The sequence below is a fragment of the Ctenopharyngodon idella genome, chromosome 21, assembly GCF_019924925.1.
Source record: "Ctenopharyngodon idella isolate HZGC_01 chromosome 21, HZGC01, whole genome shotgun sequence".
Taxonomy (NCBI): Eukaryota; Metazoa; Chordata; class Actinopteri; order Cypriniformes; family Xenocyprididae; genus Ctenopharyngodon; species Ctenopharyngodon idella.
In genome coordinates this window covers 10,749,811-10,773,065 of record NC_067240.1, presented here as the reverse complement: position 1 = coordinate 10,773,065, position 23,255 = coordinate 10,749,811, and the positions used below count along the sequence as shown (strand labels likewise).

Here is a 23,255-nt window from a genome sequence, read left to right as displayed (position 1 = left end):
TTTCTTTCAAAATCTTTATATATCACTTATTTTACATTTTTTAAAAGTTTGCGTGTGCCATTAAAATGTCCAATCCATTTTGACGTCACGGGAATCAAAAACTAGCGAGCTGCTTACCTAGACAACATGAGTGCACTGGGTTTTAATAAGGATGTAATCAAGACCGGATGGCCAAAATTTAAAATTTAACATCCCACTACTAAATAACCCATAAAGATAAACCACTCCTCTGCAAGGATATGTCTTTCTTAATGTTTCTAAGGCTGTAACGTTTTGAGATATACTTATTTGATTTTTTTTCCGTTAAAAATTCAAACCACATTTTGTCATTTCCATTTTTATTGCAAAAATAAATAGACAATTCTAAAAAAAAAACTGATTACATTTTATAAAACTCTGCTAAGATTGAGATATAGCACAGGTTTCAGTTGCATCCTTCAACCAATGACATTATGAACATGACAAAATATTGTTTATATAAACAAAACTCTTAATTAATTAGTGGAACACATCTATAGTCTGGCTTCACCGTGGGATTCAAGAATCTGCTGTGTCTTGGAAGAACTCGTCAAAATTCGTGTTACTGGGTTCCTCATCAACTTCCTAGAGAAAAAAGGATAAGTTTAATGTTTAAAATTATAATATTGTGTTGTAATTTGATCTAAAACAACTCTATTCTTTTAACAATAAACAGGCATTATAAATACACCGTTGAATCAAACATCAGTTCATAGCATATGGCGGGACTAAGTAGCCTTAAGCACAAACCTTGGGCTCTTTAAACTCCAGGTCTTCACCATACTGTATGGAGAAATCAATGTGCTGCAGGACAATGTTGATGCCCTCCTCATCAGTGCGATCAAAGGGAAGGAATCGAACCATACTGTAATCATCAATCTAAAGAAAACAGTGCAATTTCAACAATTTACTAAAGAAATTTTTTAAAACTTTTATCTCCAGATATTTTCAGCGTGAAGATGCTAAGGCTGAACGATTTGTCAAAATCGAAATCGTGATATGGCTATGCGATTATCAAACTGCAAATGCTGCGATTTAAATAAATCTAGTGTGTGACTTCAGTGAAACATTTCCACGGATGAGATGTAATGACAATCTTTATAAACGTAGCCAAAAAAGAAGCTTTAGTTTATTATTAAATATTCAATTTGTAATGTGTACACTGAAGTAATATATTTCTTAATTTGTTTAATATTTTAAGGATAATAGTGATCTTTTTAGTCATTGAAAATGAAAAAGAAAATGTAGAAATGAAGACAAATATTAGTATTGTGTTTTTACAGTTGTACTGTAAAATAAAATTATTATTATTATTATTAAATACTCAATGTGTCTACAGTGAAGTAGAATTATTACAACTATTTTTTTTGTTAATAAAAAAAAAATATAAATAATAAAAATAATATTTTTTTTAATAATAATTATTTTTATCATTTTATAGTCAGATTTATAGAATAATCAAAAATTATTTTTGGCCAAATTTTGCAGCCCAACAAACAAGCACAGCAAAACAGGAGCTTCTTTTTTTTTTAATCGCATTTTTAATCTGAATTTTTTCCTGAAATTGTTCAGCCCTAGATGATGCACTTAAAGGTGCCCTAGAATTGACATTTTTCAAGTCTAAGGTGTCCCCAGAATGTGTCTGTGAAGTTTCAGCTCAAAATACCCCATAGATTTTTTATTATACCATGTTTTAACTGCCTGTTTTGGGGTGGAATTACAAATGCTCTGATTTGGGGTGTGTACACCTTTAAATGCTCGTGCTCCCTGCCCCCAAGCTCGCGACTCCATTAAACTTTGCATAAACAATACTGAAGTTCACAATATATCTCTCAAAATGGATCATTACAAACTGTTGGTGATGCAGCATATCAGATCACATGGCATGTATTTTGTGGATGTTTGCTAACATTTGATTCTGAATGATTTTGATAGTGCTGCACAGCTAACGGGGCTAAAGCTACACACAGTTGGAGAGACCCGATAAGAATGCAGATGCGTTTATGAATTATACAGACTACAAGCGTTTTCGGGTTAAAAATGAAAATAAAGACATGGCTCTGGTCTCCGTGAGTACAGTAAGAAACAATGGTAACTGTAACCACATTTAACAGTACATTAGCAACATGCTAACAAAACATTTAGAAAGACAATTTACAAATATCACTAAATATATCATGATATCGTGGATCATGAACAATTATGGATCCATCTGCCATTTTCGCTATTGTCATTGCTTGCATGCTTCACAATACCTGCAGAACGTCTGATGATTCGGCTGTGTAGCTCCACGACCTTAATACTGCCTTGAACAGGGGCTGGTATATGCAAAAGCTGGGGGCGTACATATTAATGATCCCGACTGTTGCGTCACAGTCGGTGTTATGTTGAGATTCGCCTGTTTTTCCGTGGTGTTTTTCACGCACGAGATTTACATATGAAGGAGGAAACAATGGTGTTTGAGGCTCATGGTATGTCATTTCCATGTACAGAACTCTTATTATTCAACTATGCCAAGGTAAATTTCATTTTCAATTCTAGGACACCTTTAAATACATACCAGTAAAATTATTATTATACCAATATATGTAATAATATTATACCAGTATTTATCAATGCCTTGACTCAAGGCCAAATCTTTGTAATTGTAACTTACCAAACCACATATGGCCTTGGTTAATTTTCTGAATTTCTTGCTTCTCAAACCAGCAGAGTTGTCCTCCATCATTGAGTACATATCCGGGTCTAGATACCTGCAAGAAAAAAGAAAAAAAGAAAAAAAAAAAAGAAAAACACACAGTCATGACATCTAAATGGTAGGTTAAAAATCTGAATTATAAACAGATCTCATTTCAAGATCTCTCAAAACATACTTCTCCATTTCCTTCTTAGCCTTTGGACTGAGCAGATCCATTTTGGTCATTATGTTGACTTGTGGAATTTCTAGAATGACCATAGCACTCAAGGCAGCCATAACTCCAGAGATAAACTAGAAAATGAATTACAACAAATATAAAATTTATGTTTTTACCATTTCAATAATTTCCCACACTTGCCAAAACAATTTCACTTCCACTTTATAGAACTGTAATACTTATATTTATTTGTATAGAACAACATGAGACTGTTTTTTACATTATTTGTCTTTGCCATGTGACAAGCGTTACCTTGAAGGTCTCGACCATGAACTGCGAGTCAACCAGGAAGATGCCACACACACGGAACTCCCACTGCTGCAGCTGTTCCACAAGCTGCTTCATAACAGGCAGATGTGTGTACAGCTCGATCTGACCTGCAGTCAAGAAGACACAACACACTTTACCATTCCATGCCAGTCCTCAACAGCACCATACATCTGGCACATCACCTCTTACCAGGGCAATCAAACAGTATGTAGTCATCCTCCACATGACCAAGACTCTCCTCCAGCCAGTCAAAGTTGTTGGCGAAATACTCCATACAGAAGATCAGTCCTCCATTGGGGCCGAATCTCAGGGAGTCATCCTCCATAACGTCATCTACCTGGATCAGCTCTCGAATATCTATATACGGGGTCAATTGTATCAGAACACATGTCTTTAAACACAAACTAGTTACAGAAATGACACTATTGAGTATTTCTCTGCCTAAAAAAAGAAGTGTGAGAGTATATTTCAGCAAAAAACTATGTAAACCTATATGCAGTTTTATCGCTAGGATGTTGGATAAGTTAACATAAATGACAAATGCAACACTAGTTATGAAATACAAATGGTATGCATTTTTACAATTTTAATGTGTTTATCAAATCATTGTATTAAAATTACTCTTTTTTACAGTATTTGTCATTGTCATTATATATAATATAATGTTTAAAAAAATATGGTATACTGTGTGTGTGTCTATGTATTGATTCCTCACCTGCCATGACAGGATACTCAAAATGTTCTGCAGCTGGATCCAGATTTACCACCTGTACAGATCTGTTGAGGGCCTGGCAATGGTCTATCATTGTGGCACAGTAAGTACTCTGGGGAAAAAAAAGAGAGAAAATAACTCAATTCAATATTAAAATCACTATACCATATTGAAAGCAACGATATAACACTGGTTCATGCTTTGTACATTTAATCACACGCAATGCAGACCAGTCTAGTGTTTATGGTTTTACTTCAGCACAGATATATAATAAAACAACAAAATCATAATTTTATGGATAATCTAGTATGTTAGCCCAACTAGTCATCCTGGTACTGAGTTACCTTTCCACTTCCGGCAGGACCCATCACTAGTTGCGCGTATCGAGGCATTGTCAATTCTCCAGCTCCAGCAGCACTAGATGTTATGTTGTTTTCACTTATCTCACAGAAAAACGTTATTTGCCTCGGCAGTGTGTTCCACTTACAATTTCTACAGTCGCCATGCTGTCTTTTCGTCACCTACGGAAGCCCGCTAGGGTCAAAACACTGGAAACGCGCACACGCGCGTTATCGGATGGTATTACAGGTCGTCTTATATCACTTGTAAATATTCTACAGGTCTCACAGTTCAAGTAACACGCCGGAATGAAAAAGCACGTGAAATTCCTTGAAAACAACAGCGATAAAAGCCGTCTGCACCACAAAAAGTCATTTTTGCCTTTAAGGTAAGCAACAGAATATCATAACATAGCTATGCAAATTCCTTCTTTGAGTTGTTTTCACATACAATATGTGTTTCCTGTGATATAATGTCTTGACAGGCCATCTGGTCTCAACCATGTGCAAACTGGTAAGTTTGTTACATTAATAATTATTAATTGGCCAGATTAGCAATTTTTGCCTTTGGGTGAATTCAGGTTATTTGGGGCACTTTTTCCAAGTCATCTCAAAAGCAAAGTGGCCCAGTTAAAAGTTAAAATGATAATAAAATCATATATTTTTTTGTTTACAAGTATTTTATTGTCCTTTTATAAGAATGTGTTGCTTTAATTTTGTATAATATACATAACTTTAGAGCATTATTTTGCATGCTGTACTATCCCAAAATAGTTCCTGAATCACATCACTTCATTTTTATAGCACCTCTTTTGCTGTATACATCTGCAATAGTATGTACAGTAAATTTGAACTCAAAGCACAACTATTTTATCTCCCCAGCAACCTGACAGTTTTTTTTTTCCATACGGCTACAGTAGCAAGCTTAATCTGTGTAAATTACAGAAACATTACACCTGTATAATTTGGACAGAGTAACCAGAGTCTCTGACCCAATTGAGTTGGGGAAAACATCCTCTGAAGACAAACAGCTGTTATATGTGTAGTAAACCAGTATCTTGGAGTTATTACTTTAGTAACTCGTTGTGTGAATATTTATTTAAAGTGCTTAAATTCTCTTCTTATTCAGGAAAAGCAAACTCAGTATTTGGATATAAAATACAGAGACCTGCAACTGTACAAGTGCCAGAACAAAATCAGGACATTAAAACTATTCATATCCCTAAGACCATGACTGCTGCTCCATTTTTACAGGTATTTCATGAAAATGTACTTAACCCTTGTGTGTTAATTTTAAAAAGTGACTCTCAGGTCCTTAGAGGACAAATGTCCATGTAAAAAACTGTCATAAAATTTGAAGTTTGGGAGCACAAACTGAAGTTTGGTCTCATTTTAAAGAAGACCCATGGCAGATTATTGTTAAAATGAAAACAGTTTTAAAAAGTAAACAAAGTTATAGAGGTTTAAATTTATGAAAATGGAAATTTTTTATATAAAATATATATTTTATAAAACTCAAAAACTGTTAGAAAATCAAAGCTATAAATCCAAGTGTTGGATTGCTAACAGTTTAATGGCCCTGATTAAAAATTGCGGTTTTAATGGGGACATTTTTGTCCTTAAGGTCCTGAGTGTAACTATTTTGTGTATTAGATAATGTAAAATAGATATATTAAATGAAATGAAGATTGAATATTAAAATTCCAATAAAAATACACACTTCTGGAAAAATGTATGCAGTTGGCCTTAACAAAAAATAAATAAATAAATAAATATAACACTGACAAAGACACAAATGTCCTTAAGGTCAGATTTGCAATGATTTGTATGACAATATCTAATTCAGCAGCCATAAGAACCTTCTGTCAAGTAACTTAAAATTCACATTTAAATAAACTCTATCATTTTCAGCATCCAGGCTTGACACCCGGACAGAAGCGTTTCCTGTACAGTATCGCAGAGGCCTACAGCAAAGAGCACATGCGGCAGCTAATACGTCAACATTATATGAATGTATTACACAGGTGTATCAGGACAGGTGAACCATCACGTCATATGAGAATGGGATTTATTTAGCCTGTATTAGCAAGAACTTTTATTACATTGAAATATTTGACATATTAAAAATTATCTAACTCCGTATTTAGTGCCGGATGCGCATCATGTGAATGTAAATGTGAAACTGCAGATGTCAACATACACCCCAGAAGCAGAACACATGACAAACTCCCAAAGTACACCAATGAGCAAGACAAAAGAAAGTGGAAAGAGATCTTTGACTTCAGAGAAAGTCAAGAAAACAACTTTACCTAAAATTGTAAATCATCAAAGGTAAGTAAATGATGCCACCTGCAAAACTGTTGAAAGGCTTAGCTGTAAACTTAATATTTAAATACTCCACAGAGTGTCTTCTGGATTAGCAAAATCGAACATGGTACAATCAAGAAAAAGGAGGACTACCATTGCAAAACATGCTTCTTCACAGGGTAGGTTTGTTCCAGACTATAAATAGTGCAATGTACAGGATTCTTTATGATCTGGATATTATGAACATTTCAGGTTCCTGTTTTGCACTTAATTAAAGCATACAGTGTATATTTAACATTATTCAAAATGGACCTAAATTTCCAGGATCACGCCCATGGGAAGCTGACTTTGAATGGGAGGCAACTGAAACAGATTCCTACCTTGCTGGACAAATGAGTGGCCTGTCTTTCAACGAATCGGAAGATGATGAAGAGGACTTTCTATTTCTTACCTAACGCATCAATCTATGTTTTTGACATTTAAGAAAAATTTCTAACAAAATCTTAAAACATATCCTAGACAAACAATCCAGTTGTTCCAGACATTTCAAAATAGTAATTTTAATAATGTGTCAAATGTGTTCTGTGTTTTCTTTAACCCTTAAACGCATACCTTGGATCTTTAGTGACCCGGGATTTTTAATTTTTTAAAGTTAGACATCAATCTTCTTAGTATTCCTCAATCGATTCATTATAAACAATATAACAAGAAAAAAAATAATTAAATTATAAAAGAAAGCCTGTTTTTCCATTCATTTTTTGTAAAAATTGTATAGGGTCGCTAACGACCTAAGGTGTGTAACAATGTAAGTATATTTTTTTTTCTGCACAACAATAATTGAATCTTTGATGACTGAATAAGTGCAATTCACCTTTATTCCACAAGGTGGCAATGTCTGAAACACAATGATGAAATGATGTTTCACTCATAGTTAAAGCAGGCAGAAAAAAGAATAGGAAGTATCATCATCAAAACTTGAAATGGCTCAGCGATTTACTGCAGAGCAAGTACTGAACACAATCAAATATTAGTGTCACTGTCACTTGTTGGTGGATCTGGTGAAGAAGCTGTCAGCGATCAGAATACTGATTTTGAAGATGTTGAAAATGATAGTTTTGAGAATATGTTTGAGATTGCGAATATGAGCCAGATGCTGATGAGGACATTGATGATGGTATAAAACATCTGCTCAAACTGAACCCTTCCAAGCTCCAAAAGGTAACAAAATATGTTTTACTTTATTCTTCTCTAATTGTTACTCTAATATCAGAAGAGTTTTATATTAATCGCAACAGGTAGAGATCTATCCGTGTTAGATACAGTTCTGGGTCGCAAAAGACCTAAATATGTAACAGTGATTGTTGAAACATTCATGCATTTAAGGGTTTAAAAAAAATAATTACACTGCTCATGTGATGTGGGGTTTTATTTTATGAAAGATGACAACATAGGCCTTGAAAAATTAATAGGGGACATAACATATTTATAAGACTAATTGACACTAACATTATGCAAATAATGCAGTATTATTGCATTTTCAACAACCATCTGCTGAAACCACAAATGATGACATTCTGGTGACATATAAACAGTATTATATATTACATTGAAATATAGCGTAATGTTATGATACAGCATTTGTATGATGGTGACGTTCAGGTGTGAGGGAATGACGAGATTAGCATCCTGAAAGAAGGCAGCTGACAGCATCATCGTTCTTTACGACTTTTTGTATTCGATTCTCTCGACTTTGACGTCGTCTCCAATGAGCTGATAGACATACGTTACCACTGTGGATGCTTGAATGTCCATCAAAACAAATGATGGTGTGATGTTGCTGTGAAGAGACAATTTAATCTCAAATCATCCACATAACATTTGATTAAACATGATGTGGAGAAGATAAAAGTAAATGTTATACCTTTCCAGTGCGCTATAGGCCCCTGTAGCAGATCCGGGGTTTATATAAAATTTGTTCTCATTCTCAAAAGCCTCAAATTTGTGTGTGTGGCCAGAAATGAGAATATCCACATCCAGCTGCCTTTGAAGCAGCGCCAAGCTTGCCATGTCACCCCATGGGATCACCTGGTGTCCGTGGATCAGACCGATTTTAAACTGCCCCACTGTCACCACCTTCTGCTCTGGGTAATTCAAGTTCTGTCATTTAGAAATGAGAAATGTGGATGGTTAAAAAAGTGCATAAACAACAATGAAAAATAGAAAACAGGAAATAAAAGTCAACCTCATCAAAGTCTCCTCTGACAATGTGCACGTCTCCAGCGAGTGTTTTCAGGTAGTCGTAGCTCTCCTTTGTACAGAGGTTTCCTGTGCAGAGGATGTGCTGAATCTTGCCAGGCACCAGCAACTTTTTGAATTTGGGAGGCAGGGTGTTGCATCGGTGGGGAATGTGCAGGTCACCTAATACAAGCACCAGCTAATGATGAAATACATCTTGTTAGCATTCAAATGTTACTTGTTGGACACTCAGAGTGAAGGAAAAGTGAAGTCGCAAGCAATGCATTGCTGTCTGAATAAAATTAATTAAAATATTTTGGGAAAGAATGTTGTCTTTGGAGTCATTAGCATTATAAAAATATAAAATAAGAGCAAATTTTCTTCAGACAACAATCAAGTCAAAGCTGAGCAAGAGAGATGCTTCTAAGACTGTTGGCTCAGATGAACTTGCTGACTCTAAAACAGGCTGAGGTCAAACCGTTCACATTCAAGCTTAAATAAAAATGTTTGGTAGAATCAGATCTGTGGTACTAGTCAAAACGTTGGAATAGCATGCTAACATCCTATACTGTGGCTGCATCCAAATAGCATATTTCCCTTCTATATTGTAGGCGAAAAACAGTATGTGAAAATGTCCGAATTCAAAGTATTCATAAAACAGCAGGTGAAAAGTTCCTGGATGACTTATTACTTCCGACAAGATTCTGAAGTGCGCATCCAATGGACACTTTACTATCTCATGAGGCCATGGACAAGGATTTGTGAATAGCAGTGAAGTGACACAACTGACACTGGTAGGTCACATGACAATGAAAACATTGTGAATGTAGTACGTCTGGATTAAAGCATTAGTTCATTCCAGAATGAAAATTTCCTGATAATTTACTCACCCCCATGTCATCCAAGATGTTCAGGTCTTTCTTTCTTCAGTCGAAAAGAAATTAAGGTTTTTGAGGAAAACATTCCAGGATTTTTCTCCATATAGTGGACTAACAGGAACCAACGGGCTGAAGGTCCAAATTGCAGTTTCAATGCAGCTTCAAAGGGCTCTACACAATCCCAGCTGAGGAATAAGGGTCTTATCTAGTGAAATGATCGGCCATTTTCTAAAAAAAATAAAAATTTATATACCTTTTTAACCACAAATACTTATCTTGCACTGCTCTGCGATGCGCCATGCATTATGTAATCACGTTGGAAAGGTCACGAATGACATAGTAGCGAACATGCAAAGACCAAGTCAAACGCCCTTTACAAAAAAAAAGGTCAAACAACAATGTCGGATAATTTTGAAGTTGGAGGAGAAAATGAGATGGAGTTTTTCGCTCTACCCTACCTTTCGCCTACGTCACGATGCGTGACTTTTCCAACGTGACTACGTAATGCGTTAAGTAATGTTGAGCATTTGTGGCTAAAAGGTATATACATTGTTATTTTTTTTAGAAAATGATTGATCGTTTTTCTAGATAAGACCCTTGTTCATTGGCTGGGATTGTGTAGAGCCCTTTGAAGCGGCAATGAAACTACAATTTGGACCTTCAATCCGTTGGTCCCTGTTTAAGTCCACTATATGGAGAAAAATCCTGGAATGTTTTTCTCAAAAACCTTTTCGACTGAAGAAAGACAGACATAAACATCTTGGATGACATGGGGGTGAGTAAATTATCAGGAAATTTTCATTCTGGAGTGAACTAATCCTTTAAATTCATACTACACACATTCATACTATATGGAACATATTTTTTAATGGAAGTACTTATTCAAAATAAGTACCTACTCAAGAGAGTATGCGATTTTCGATGCAGCCTTACTAATTCTGCAGTGTGTAGCTACATGATCATTATATACAATTTTCTGTATGCAGTCTTTCATCATTTGAACACACTGCCCAAAGTTAAGACATCTATACACAAAACTGGATTAAAATGCAAACTGACAATTTTTTATTTCTAATATGATAACTGAATAAAAGTGCAGAGAATAAATAACATACAGCGTGTTACTGCAATAGCATACTTCTTTTTGCATACGGTTTCACATACTTTAAATAAAACAGTAGGCACGCAATATTCAGGATATATTGTGCAGTAGGCAGTACTCAAGTATCCCTTTCCAAACATAACTTATTATTCCCATGAGACTGGTACGTCTGACTCAGTCTCACGGATACTCTATTTAGCCTGTGTTTAAAATATACATCACAATGTTCATAAAATATGCAAAACACACATAATGTGTTGCTGTAATGCTTAGAAACAGGATGATGTATGTTCAACATGCCTAGATATGTAAGTATTATGCAATTTTAATCATTCTGCAAGCTAATAATTAGATTATTAGCTACTTTAAGATCACAGACAGAAAAAAGAATATCATAAAGCCAGAGAAGTTTAAACAGAAATAAGTCTGAGAGTGAGACGAATCGTGTCAGATCCAGCAGCCCAGAGAAAGCAGCAGCACTACTCTAAAATTCAGAAAACCATGAGCACGAGAGGTCTGGAGAGGCACTTACTCTGTGACCAGCCTGAATACGATGCAGATGTCAGGAAGGGGAACAGTGGGTGAGGAAGGGTTTGAGGAAGGGGATGTGGATGCATGATCATGACAAAAAACAACATACAAAAGATTAAAGATGATGTGAGATAGAAAGAAAACTGAAACAAAGTGGATAAATAATATCGACTGGAAAACTCAACATTAATTAGATTGAATGTTAGCTGATTATGGTTGAATGAATGGCACTTGCAGGTTAGTGTGAAGCTTAGGGTAAGAGCTGCCGACGCTTCCCATAAGAACACAGTCTCACTATAAGCACTCCAAAAGCATTCCGATGACAGCGGTTCGATTTAAAAGCACTACAGTCTGTCAAACTGATTTTGAAAGATATTTACTGCTGCGCAAATACATTTTGAAATGTTCCTCTTTTTTTTATATAAATCTAACAAAAAGCACACTGTAGACTGAAAACAAAGTAAACGTTTTTTTAAAAAATGCTGTCTACATTGACTTTAATTTTGTAAACAACATGTAAACTTCATAATATACAATATACTAGAAGAACAGTTTTATGTTAGCCACTGTAGGCTAGCATTCTGTTACTGGACTCAACATTCAGCATTACCACACTATACTAAGTATCGAAACACTGAAACGCATAATTAATTTATAGCAATGAATATACTTCGAGTGTCATTGATTTTATCCATTTAAAAGAGTGTGACTGACTACATTCTGACTCGATTCAACATGGGTTGAATCACTCAAGCAGCGTTAGCTCGCTGCTGTCATGTGACCATTCAATGCTAAAATACCAGCTTTTTTGGGAAAGCAGCTTAAATATCTACTCGGACGTATGGTTTTAAAATGAAACCAAAAAGTGCGAGTATCTTCTGATAAAGAAACCTATTCTGATAAATAAACACGTACCATTTTGTCCAGCTGCGTGTTTGAAACAGACCTCAGGAAGCTGATGTTGACTCGTAAGGCCAGAAACTCAATGTTGCCAAGTCACGCGAGAGAAATAAGCAACCTGGTAAAAAGCTCAAATTCGCTTATAAAAAGCGCACCTGGCAACACAGTTCAACAAGGCGAAAGCACCACAGCGCCATCTGGCGCACACATATTTAACCGAACTGTTCAGAAGTTTATTTAATATTTTTATTGTGTAAAACCGGCATGACTTTTTTTTTTTGGGATCGTAAAAAGGGAAGTTCTGAAGAATATTAATGTGTTTCCTGAACATCATGTTCAGGAACATCATCCAAAGTGGATGGGCTAGAAGTAGCCCAAGTCTTCCAAAAAAAATAATGCTTTATGTAAGGAGCAGAGTGAAATTTTATGTTGTTATTCACTTGCCTTTTAAAATCTAGCTCGACAGCCATGGTCTGCATTCACTTTTGTTGTTTTGTTGTATAAGAGCATTCTAGTCTAACTCTTTTTGTGTTCCATAGAAGAAAGAGATTCTAAAGACAAGGTTGAGGAAATTATATCAGAATGCTCATATTTGGGTGAACACTATCCTTTTTACACAGACTTTGAGCTATAGTGATTTGTTTTTATAATAACCATCTCTGTAGATTGATGAGTGAACTTGACCAAGTGTGAACACGTTTCATAATCATTCTTGATTATTAGTCTAAAACTCACTATAACTGATTATTAGTGTAAAACTCACTACAACTCACTTTCAAACCACTGTAAAATCACCTGTTGCTAATTTTAGCTGAAAATATTCAGGTAACAGGTTGGCAATATTGGGGTAAGTTGTCAGCAATGTGAACCTGTAATTAAACCGACTGTTTAGCACTTATAAGCACTTTTTAAATTAGCAAAAGCATTTTGAAACAAAAGTTTTGTAATTAATAAATTGCATACAATTACAACATATAAAACCTACTCTAATAACAATGTGGCAACTTTGACCTGACATTTATGATACGTGTTCAGTTTATGTCAGTGTGTTTTCATTGTTTTAATTTGTTTACCCAATAGGTATTACAAAATACGATATTAAAATTTTAACAGGAGGTAATTTGGATAAAAACTTGTGCTTCTGTGTTTTGCAGCTAGGTGTCAGTGCAACATAAGAAAGAAAAACAACAACAACAACAAAAAACTGAGCGAAAACCAATGGATGAACCTTTGAAAATGAGTGTTAATATGTCTATTATATGATTTTGAAATTCATTTTAATCTGTATGCTTCACTACTGCATTTGATATTTCATGCTTAGTTTTAGCTCTTTTATTCATCCATAGTTTAAGTTATGCCACATAGTTATAGGATATCCAAAGTATAATCATCCAGACAACAGGCTTTTATGAATAGCTACTCACAATGAAAATGAGGTAGTTTAATGAGGCAGTCATTTAACTCATACACCCTGACCCAAACCACTTGATACCCTAGGTTTGGTGGGCGCGAAATAACCTGGTGGAGGCGCCTGAATATCTTTTCCTGATTAGAGATGAGGGGGATGATCCAGAACATGAAGTCTTTTGGCAAGAAGACCCAGAACCCCAACCTTGTGCTACTGATTGTTGGGTTGAGGGATGAGTGCCTGTGTTACATGCTGCTCAGGCATAGCACAATGCTTTGTTGCAGGTAAGAAAACAGTTGGGGATTGGGCCAGTGCGAAGATTCTCTCACTTTGACTTTCAAACAACCATCTTTTAGGCTGACATTCTAAATATGTCATACCTTTGCAGTGGTGGAAGTTTTATCATATGAATTTATGCTTAGTAGAATAAATTGTTTTATAGGAGAGGATCTCTCCGGGATGAGATTTGGATGTGCATAGCAATTAAGGAATGAATCAATAGCAATTTTGTTTTATCTTGTGCTTCTTTTGTATTTTTCATGTATAATGTTAAAGTGTGCCTTGAGCCTGTAACCCTTACTATGATTGTATTGTATCAACCTTTCAAAAAAAGATACATTTTTGTAAATGAAATGTATGTAAACAACAACAACAACAGTATGAAGCAAAAAAAAAACAAAAAAAAACACCACCACCAACAACAACAAAAAACACCCAAACCCAAACAGAAACAAGATTATTTTACTTACATTGCATTACATTGCAGATATAATTTTGCTTGTTTTAAGCAAAAACTCCTGAAAAACATGAAAAAAATCTTATGTCATTTTACTTCTAGAATTTTTAGATATTTGGACTGGAAACAAGACAAAAAATACCAAGGGTACGTTTACACAACAAAGGAACTAAAAACGGAAAACGCCGTATTACGCATGCCAGACAAGTAGTTGGCGAAGTCACTTTTTAAAGAAAGACTACGCACCTGCACATATACGCATTCTTTTACAGAGCACTCGCCTCGCGCATGCCTGTCCATCTTATTTTTACAGTTTACTGTACTTTGATATTCTTCAGCTTCTCTTTCCACAACAAACAATCACAGCAACCAAAGTACAATTAATGTTAATGAGTCAAACTGCACAACTAAAGCAAATACTGACCACCATAATGGTTACTGAAATGAAGTCAGTCTGTTTAAAGTCAATCTGTTTTCTGTCAAAGTGAAGCTGGTAATACTGTTTGTGGAGTTGTTTAATCCTCTGCTGAGATCTTGAAATATTTAATTCATGTGATAAGATTTGGTACTGCATATTTACAAATTTATTGAACATATAAGCCAGTGGTCTCAAGGGCCACAGCCCTGCAGAGTTTATAGCTTCAACCAGCTCCAACTCACATCTTCTTGGAAGTTTTTAGTAATCCTGAAGACCTTGATTAGCTGGATTAGGTGTGTTTAATTAGGGTTGGACCCAAACAGTGTAAAGCTGTGGCTGTCCAGGAATTGAGTTTGAGAACACTGATATAAGCAGTACATCAGGGGTGTCCAACCCTGCTCCTGGAGGGCTACTGTCCTGCAGATTTCAGTCCCAACCCTGCCCCAACATACCTGTCTGTAATTATCAAGCAGCCCTGAACACCATGATTAGCTGGTTCAGGCAGAGATTCTATTATTATAGGGAGATGAGAGGGTCTGTATCTCTTACCATTGGAGAAAGTGTAAAGGCTAACTTAATCACGTGCGGCATCTCTCAGCCTATCGTGTAATGGACTCTAGTCTTCTTTCCTGCATACTGGCAGTCTTTACCGCAGATGCAGCATTAGCATTAGCCGTTATGCTTTTTTGGCTAAAGGTTGCTTGTCATCTAGTGGCTTTGGTTCAGGTGTGTTTGATTCAGGTTGGAGCTAAAATCAGCAGGGCAGTCCTCCAGCACCAGGATTGGACACCCCTGCAGTACATAAACGCACGGCAATATATAAGGCACTATACCTTTTATATTTAGTGTATTTTAACTGTATATGTTTTATATACTTGGTTAACAACAGCACAAGCACACCAGCATGTGCTAAACTATTCACCAAAAAGCCAATCATAATTTTTTATGTCTTTATATATGACTAAAACAATGTTTGTTTGTATGTATTTTAGCCTAACCACATGGCTACTCTTCAACCCCAAAAACTTACCAGAAACCATTTTAAATCGCAAAATAATAGAACATTAAACACTAACAGATCTCCCCATATATTAATATTGAGCAAAATACATGAAATAACACTTAATTTCAACATTGACTCTTCCTTTAACAGTCAGAAACAAAGCATGCTGGGAACTAGAAATCTGCTGTAACTCATTTTGTGAATGTGTGTACATACATTCATTGAAAACTGACAGTCATTGAAATCTTGTAACAGAACAAAACCGACTGTCATTGAAATCTTGTAACAGAACAAAACCGACTGTCATTGAGATCTTGTAATGAAACAAAACTGACAGTCATTCAAATCTCATAACCCAGCAAAAACAACCATTTTTGAAATCTCATAAACTATCAAAACCGACCCTCATTAAAATTTCATAACTGAATAAAACCGACCACCATTGAAATCTTGTAACGGAACAAAATTGACCATCATTGAAATCTCATAATGGAACAAAACCAGCTGTAATTAAAATCTCATAAAAGAACAAAACATACCGTATTGAGATCTCATAACCGAACAAAACAGGCCGTCACTGAAATCTCATAACTGAATAAAATATACGTCAGTGAAATCTCGTAACCAAATAAAACCGACTGCCATTGAAATCTCAAAATGGAACAAAATCGACCATCACTGAAATCTCGTAACATAAAAAAATGACTGTCTTTGAAATCTCGTAAAAGAACAAAGGAACAAAACTGACTGTCTTTGAAATTTCATAATCTTCTCAAATCACGTTTGATCTCACGAGTCTCCGTGAGATCTCATCTTACCGTTCCTGCAATCAACAGGTGTGTGGTTTTGTGGTCCGGTCGAATCATCTAGTGTGTGCATTCAGAGGATTATAATGCTAAAAATCAGTTGAAACTGTTATTACGTCTGTGGTCTCCCACAGTTTTAAAATCGGTTAAGATTTGAAAATCGTCCAGTGTGTCCCAGGCCTAACTGAACACAACCTGACAATGAAAACCGTCTGTCATTGAAATCTCATAATGGAACAAAACTGACCAAAACTGTCATTAAAATCTCATTAAGAAACAAAACCAGTCGTCATTAAAATCTTGTTAGGAAACAAAACCAAGTGGCATTGAAATCTCGTAATGGAAAAAAAAATCCATAATTTAAATCTCGTAAAGGAACAAAATCGTCAAAAACTGTCATTGAAATCTTGTAACCGAGTAAAACTGACTGTCTTTGAAATTTTGTAAAATACTGAATACTAAATACATTTATTGTCATTGCACTTTTACTGTACAACGAAATTTCAAGTGCAACTTCTGTGGTAAAACACACATAAGCAAACCATAAAGTACAAAAATAACACACAACAAGCATATTCCACATAGCAGCAAGAATAAATAGCAGTATAAGTATTGCACAATCCCATGTGTAATGTGTAATATGCATTATACAGTCCAATCTATAAGTAGTCCAGTGAATAGTGTATTGCTAAGTCCCATGTAATATGTCTTTCACAGTATAATGTGTTTCATAATCCCATGAATAATTATGTATTAAGTTCTTTTATGGCACTAAGATAAAAACTATTCATAGGTCTGGAGGTGCGAGCTTGAATGGACCTATAGCTCCTCGCAGAAGGCAGCAATGTGAACAGACTACGTCCTGGGTGAGAACAGTCCTGAATTTTGTGTGCTGCACAACGCAGACATCTGTATATTTCAGTCAGTAACTTGTCCTTATAATGTTCTCTGCTGATTTCTTGACTCTTTCCAGAGCCTTTTTATCAGCCATAGTGCAGCTTTTAAACCACACCAGGATGTCATGGGTGATAATACTCTCTACAGAACATCTGTAAAAAGACAACAGCAGTTCCTGGAACAGGTTGACTTTCTTCAGGGGCCTCAAAAAGTACAGTCGCTGCTGTGCTCTTTTCACAAGGGCATTGGTGTTAACAGACCATGTGAGGTCCTGAGAGATGTGTGTTCCCAGGAATTTAAAATCACTGACCTTTTCCACAAAGTCCCCTTTGATGTAAAGAGGGGCAGGTTCCTCCCTCTTCCTCCTAAAATCTATAACCAGCTCCTTTGTTTTTGAGGAGTTGAGTGCCAAATTGTTATCAGAGCACCAGTCAGTGAGTTTTTGGACTTCATCTTTATAGGCAGTCTCATTGTTATTACAAATCAGCCCCACTACAGTAGTGTCGTCTGCAAACTTGATGGTAAGATTGCTGTCATGGATTGGTGTACAGTCATGGGTGTATAAAGTGTATAGCAGAGGACTCAATACACAGCCCTGAGGAACCCCAGTGCTGAGGGCATCGACTGAGCAGTGATGGGACCCTAGCCTGACTGACTGTGGCCGATCTGATAAAATGTCCTTAATCCATCTGCAGATATGATGGTATGATGGTTGACACCCAGACTGCGGAGTTTGGATGGAGTTTGCTGGGGACGATGGTATTAAAAGCAGAGTTAAAATCCAAAAACAGCATTCTCGCATATGACCTGGGTTTTTCCAGATGTGTTAACACAGTATGAAGGACTGTGTTGATGGCATCTCCAGCTGACCTATTGGCTCTATATGCAAACTGGTGCTGATCCAAACTGTGAGGGAATGAGCGGTTTAATGTGCTTTAATACCAGGCATTCAAAGCACTACATGACAGTGGAGGTAAGAGCCACAGGTCTGTAATCATTGAGGCTGCTGACAGTTGGTTTCTTATAAATGGGCATAATAGTGGCAGATTTAAAATATTTAGGGACAGTACAGGTGGACAGGGAGAGGTTGACGTAAAAACCTCAGTTAGCTGGTCTGCCCAGTCTCTCAGTACTCTCCCCAGAATACCGTTGGGGCCAGCAGCCTTCCTGGGGTTCACACCACGGAGCACTCTCCTGACCTCATCTGTGCTCACAGTAAGTGCCAGGTTGTCAAACAAAACTGACCATCATTGAAATCTCATAACTGAACAAAACTGGCTGTTACTTAAATCTCATAACAAATAAAACAGACGTCATTAAAGTCTTGCAAAGGAACAAAACCGACGTCACTGAAATCTTGTAACTGAACAAAACTGACCATCATTGAAATCTCGTAATGGAACAAAACCAACTGTCCTTGAAATCTCATAATAGAACAAAACCGACCATCATTGAGATCTCGTAACCAAAGAAAACCGGTCGTCACTGAAATCTCATAACCAAATAAAACAGACATCATTGAAATCTCGTAACCCAAAAAAACTGACCGTCATTGAAATCTCGCAGTGGAACAAAAACTACTGTCTTTGACAGCTCGTAAAAGAACAAAGGAGCAAAACTGACCATCATTGAAATCTCGTAACAGAACAAAACCAGCTGTCATTAAAATGTCGTTAAGAAACAAAGCCAACCGTCATTAAAATCTTGTTAGGAAACATAACCAAGTGGCATTGAAATCTCATAATGAAAAAAAAAGGTGATTATTTAAATCTCGTAAAGGAACTAAATCAACTATCATTGAAATCCTAGAATGTAACAAAACGGACCGTCATTGAAATCTCATAAACCAGTAAAAACGACCGTCATTGAAATCTCATGACTCAGCAAATCTGATGGTTATTGAAATCTCGTAATGGAAAAAAAACCAACTGTGATTAAAATCTTGTAAAAAAACAAAACATATCGTATTGATATCTTGTAACTGCACTCTTAGAAAGGATGTGTTAAAACTGACTCAAAATGTGTTCAATTCTTACACATCAATGGGTGAGTTTAGGGACAACACTTGTTGTGTTAATTCTGACACATTCATTGAGTCAATGATTTTAACACAGTGAATGTGTCAGGAAGGTTAACCAGAGGTGTAGTCTAGACTAGACCCTCCAAGACCGAGACCAAGAGCATTCAAGAGGGAAGTTAATGAGATAATTAAGTCATTAATCAAGCACTAGTGATGAACACCTGCTGTTAACAGACAGAATCATTGAAGGAAAGAGGAAAACAACAAATAAAACGCCTGTGCTACTTCTGAACATGAAGACCAAATTTGCAATGATCTCTTTGTCAAGTCCAGAAAAAAAAAAAAAAAAAAAAAAGTCTTACACATCAGTGCTTGTGTTTTCAGACAACACTTGTTGTGTTAATTTTGACATATTCACTGTGTCAAACACAGACATTCAGAATGTGTCAAAAAGCATTTGTTAAAAAAACGACTCAAATTGGCTAAATTCTTACACATCTGTGTGTGAGTTTAGGGACAACACGTGTTGTGTTAATTTTGACACATTCATTGTGTAATGATTTTAACACAGTAAATGTGTCAGGAAGGTAATCTGATGTTAACAAGCAGAATCACCAAAGAAAATCACAAATTTGAAGTCACCATCATGGAGATCAGGATTTGCTTTAGTTGGGCTCTTGACCCTTGACTTTTTAATATTAGATTTTGTTTGGGGTGTTGTAATTTTAATTATAACAGCCAGCCAACCAACCAAACAAACAAATGGAAAAGATGATCAGGTGGTGTTGGTTATGTTTTCACATGATCATTATTTGACCTGAATCACTGAACTCATTTAGAGCCCAATCTCTCTTTGCTTGTCTGGCTGTTATAATTCAGTTACAGCAGCCAAACAAAATCTAACAGCAAAAAGTCAAGGGTCAAGAGCCCAACTAAAGCAAACCCTGATCTCCACGATGGTGACTTAAAAAGTGTGATTTTAACAGGTGTTCATCATTAATCTTCAATAGTCACACAATTAATGAATTATCTTGATTGAATGGTCTGGTTTTGGTCTTGGAAGGTCTGGTCTCGACCTCTGAAATGAACACAGAAATGTGTAAATGTGTAATATTAACACATTACAGGTGTTCTTGGCTGCACAGATTGTGTTGATGCTGTGAACAAATACACAGGTTGTGTTAATTTTAAAACTACACATAATATGTGTAAAACAATTGAATTCTTCCAACACATTTTTATGCAATATTGACACAAAATGTGTAAACTAGATTGTTACACATGATATGTGTCATTTTTCTACACATTTCTTCTTAGAGTGCGAACAAATGAAAGTTTGACTGACTGACAATGAAAACTGACTGTAGTTGAAATCTCATTATGGAACAAAACCGACCATCTTTGAAATCTCGCAAAGGATCAAAACCGACCGTCACTGAAATCTCGTAACGAAACGAAACCGACCATCATTAAATCTCATAACTGAACAAAACTGACCATCATTGAAATCTCGTAATTAAACAAAAAACAACAGTTTGATATGTTTCAAATTCAACCGTCATTGAAATCTCATAACGGAATGAAACTGACTGTCATTGAGATCCCGTAACCAAACAAAACCGACCATCACTGAAATCTCATAAAGAAACAAAACCAATCGTCATTGAAATCTAGAAGTGGAACAGAACCAACTGTCTTTGAAATCTCATAACAAAACAAAACCGTCAACCATTGAGATCTTGTAAAGGAACAAAACCAACTGTCATTATAAAATCTCATAAAAGAACAAAACATACCGTATTGGGATCTCGTAATTAAACAAAACTGACTGACAATGAAAACCGACTGTCATTGAAATCTCGTAAAAGGAACAAAACTGGCCGTCATTGAGATCTTGTAACTGAACAAAACTGTCCGTCACTTAAATCTCATAACCGAATAAAACAGACGTCACTTAAATCTCATAACCGAATAAAACAGATGTCATTAAGATCTTGTAACTGAACAAAACTGACTGACAATGAAAACCAACTGTCATTAAAATCTTGTAAAGGAACAAAACTGACCTTCATTGAGATCTTATAACCGAACAAAACCGGTCATCACTAAAATCTTGTAATCCAATAAAACCGACCATCATTGAAGTCTCGTAACCGAACAAAACCGACCATCATTGAAATCTTGTAAAGGAACAAAACCAACCGTCACTGAAGTCTCATAACAAAACAAAACTGTCAACCATTGAGATCTTGTAAAGGAACAAAACCAACTGTCATTACAAAATCTTGTGAAAGAACAAAACATACCGTATTGATATCTCGTAACTGAACAAAACTGACTGACAATGAAAACCGACTATTATTGAAATCTCGTAAAAGGAACAAAACTGACTGTCATTGAGATCTCGTAACCGAACAAAACCACCCGTCACTTAAATCTCATAACAGAATAAAACAGACGTCACTGAAATCTCGCAACCGAATAAAATAAACATAATTGAAATCTTGTAACTAAGTAAAACTGACCGTCATTGAAATCTCGTAATGGAACAAAAGTTCTTTTATAGCACTAAGATAAAAACTATTCATAAGTCTGGAGGTGCGATCTTGAATGGACCTACAGCGTCTCCCAGAAGGCAGCAATGTGAACAGACTATGTCCTGGGCAAGAACAGTCCTGAATTATGTGTGCTGCATGACGCAGACATCTGTCTCCGTATATTTCAGTCAGTGAGGGAAGCTGTGTCCTTATAATGTTCTCTGCTGATTTCCTGACTCTCTCCAGAGCCTTTTTATCAGCCATATTGCAGCTTTTAAACCACACCAGGATATCATGGGTAATGATACACTCTACAGAACATCTGTAAAAAGACAACAGCAGTACCTGGGACAGGTTGACTTTCTTCAGGGACCTCAAAAACTAAGGGCATTAGTGTTAACAGACCATGTAAGGTCCTGAGAGATGTGTTCCCAGGAATTTAAAATCACTGACCTTTTCCACAAAGTCCCCTTTGATGTAAAGAGGGGCAGGTTCCTCCTCTTCCTTCAAAAATCTATAACCAGCTCCTTTGTTTTTGAGGAGTTGAGTGCCAAATTGTTGTCAGAGCACCAGTCAGTTTTGGACTTCATCTTTATAGGCAGTCTCATTGTTATTACATATGTTATTATTATCATCACTACAGTAGTGTCGTCTGCAAACTTGATGATAAGATTGCTGTCATGGATTGGTGTACAGTCATGGGTGTATAAAGTGTATAGCAGAAGACTCAGAAGACCCATTCAAAGCACTTCATGACAGTGGAGGTAAGAGCCACAGGTCTGTAGTCATTGAGGCTGCTGACAGATGGTTTCTTAGGAATGGGCATAATAGTGGCAGATTTAAAACATGTAGGGACAGTACAGTGGACAGAGAGAGGTTGAAGATGGAAGTAAAAACCTTACTTAGCTGGTCTGAGCAGTCTCTCAGTACTCTCCCCAGAATACCGTTGGGACCAGCAGCCTTCCTGGGGTTCACACCACGGAGCACTCTCCTGACCTCATCTGTGCTCACAGTAAGTGCCAGGTTGTCAAACAAATGAAACAATGACAATGAAAACCAACTGTCATTGAAATCTTGTAAAAGGAACAAAACTGACCGTCATTGTGATCTCGTAACTGAAAAAAACTGTCCGTTACTTAAATCTCCTCATCGAATAAAACAGATGTCACTGAAATCTCATAACTGAATAAAACCGATCGTCATTGAAATCTCGCAATGGAACAA

At 36.2% G+C, this 23,255-nt stretch overlaps 3 protein-coding genes across 6 annotated transcripts; 1 reads left to right on the top strand and 2 right to left on the bottom strand.

The window, feature by feature from the left end:
* Positions 1-321: 321 nt before the first annotated feature.
* Positions 322-4,461, bottom strand: gpn3 (GPN-loop GTPase 3). Of its 2 annotated transcripts, XM_051877490.1 has the most exons (8): positions 4,260-4,459; positions 3,919-4,027; positions 3,393-3,560; positions 3,186-3,310; positions 2,892-3,007; positions 2,675-2,771; positions 769-897; positions 322-603 (listed from the first exon to the last, which is right to left on the bottom strand). In XM_051877490.1, the coding sequence occupies exons 1-8, from the start codon at positions 4,305-4,307 to the stop codon at positions 538-540; spliced, it is 858 nt and encodes a 285-aa protein (XP_051733450.1). In that variant the 5' UTR covers positions 4,308-4,459; the 3' UTR covers positions 322-537. The 2 variants fall into 2 exon arrangements, with proteins under 2 accessions (XP_051733450.1, XP_051733451.1); XM_051877491.1 differs by lacking the exon at positions 322-603 and having other exon boundaries at positions 840-2,416; positions 4,260-4,461.
* Positions 4,462-4,492: 31 nt separating this feature from the next.
* On the top strand, positions 4,493-7,964 carry LOC127503540 (protein FAM216A). 3 transcript variants are annotated; one of them, XM_051877492.1, is made up of 7 exons: positions 4,493-4,642; positions 4,739-4,767; positions 5,383-5,507; positions 6,165-6,291; positions 6,401-6,584; positions 6,657-6,739; positions 6,885-7,964. In XM_051877492.1, the coding sequence occupies exons 1-7, from the start codon at positions 4,563-4,565 to the stop codon at positions 7,013-7,015; spliced, it is 759 nt and encodes a 252-aa protein (XP_051733452.1). In that variant the 5' UTR covers positions 4,493-4,562; the 3' UTR covers positions 7,016-7,964. The 3 variants fall into 3 exon arrangements, 2 of the variants coding, with proteins under 2 accessions (XP_051733452.1, XP_051733453.1); XR_007927114.1 differs by having other exon boundaries at positions 6,401-6,739; positions 6,885-6,951; XM_051877493.1 differs by having other exon boundaries at positions 6,401-7,964.
* Positions 7,965-7,968: 4 nt separating this feature from the next.
* Positions 7,969-12,338, bottom strand: vps29 (VPS29 retromer complex component). The gene is made up of 4 exons (XM_051877494.1): positions 12,222-12,338; positions 8,803-8,994; positions 8,482-8,717; positions 7,969-8,397 (listed from the first exon to the last, which is right to left on the bottom strand). The coding sequence occupies exons 1-4, from the start codon at positions 12,222-12,224 to the stop codon at positions 8,280-8,282; spliced, it is 549 nt and encodes a 182-aa protein (XP_051733454.1). The 5' UTR covers positions 12,225-12,338; the 3' UTR covers positions 7,969-8,279.
* Positions 12,339-23,255: the final 10,917 nt, after the last annotated feature.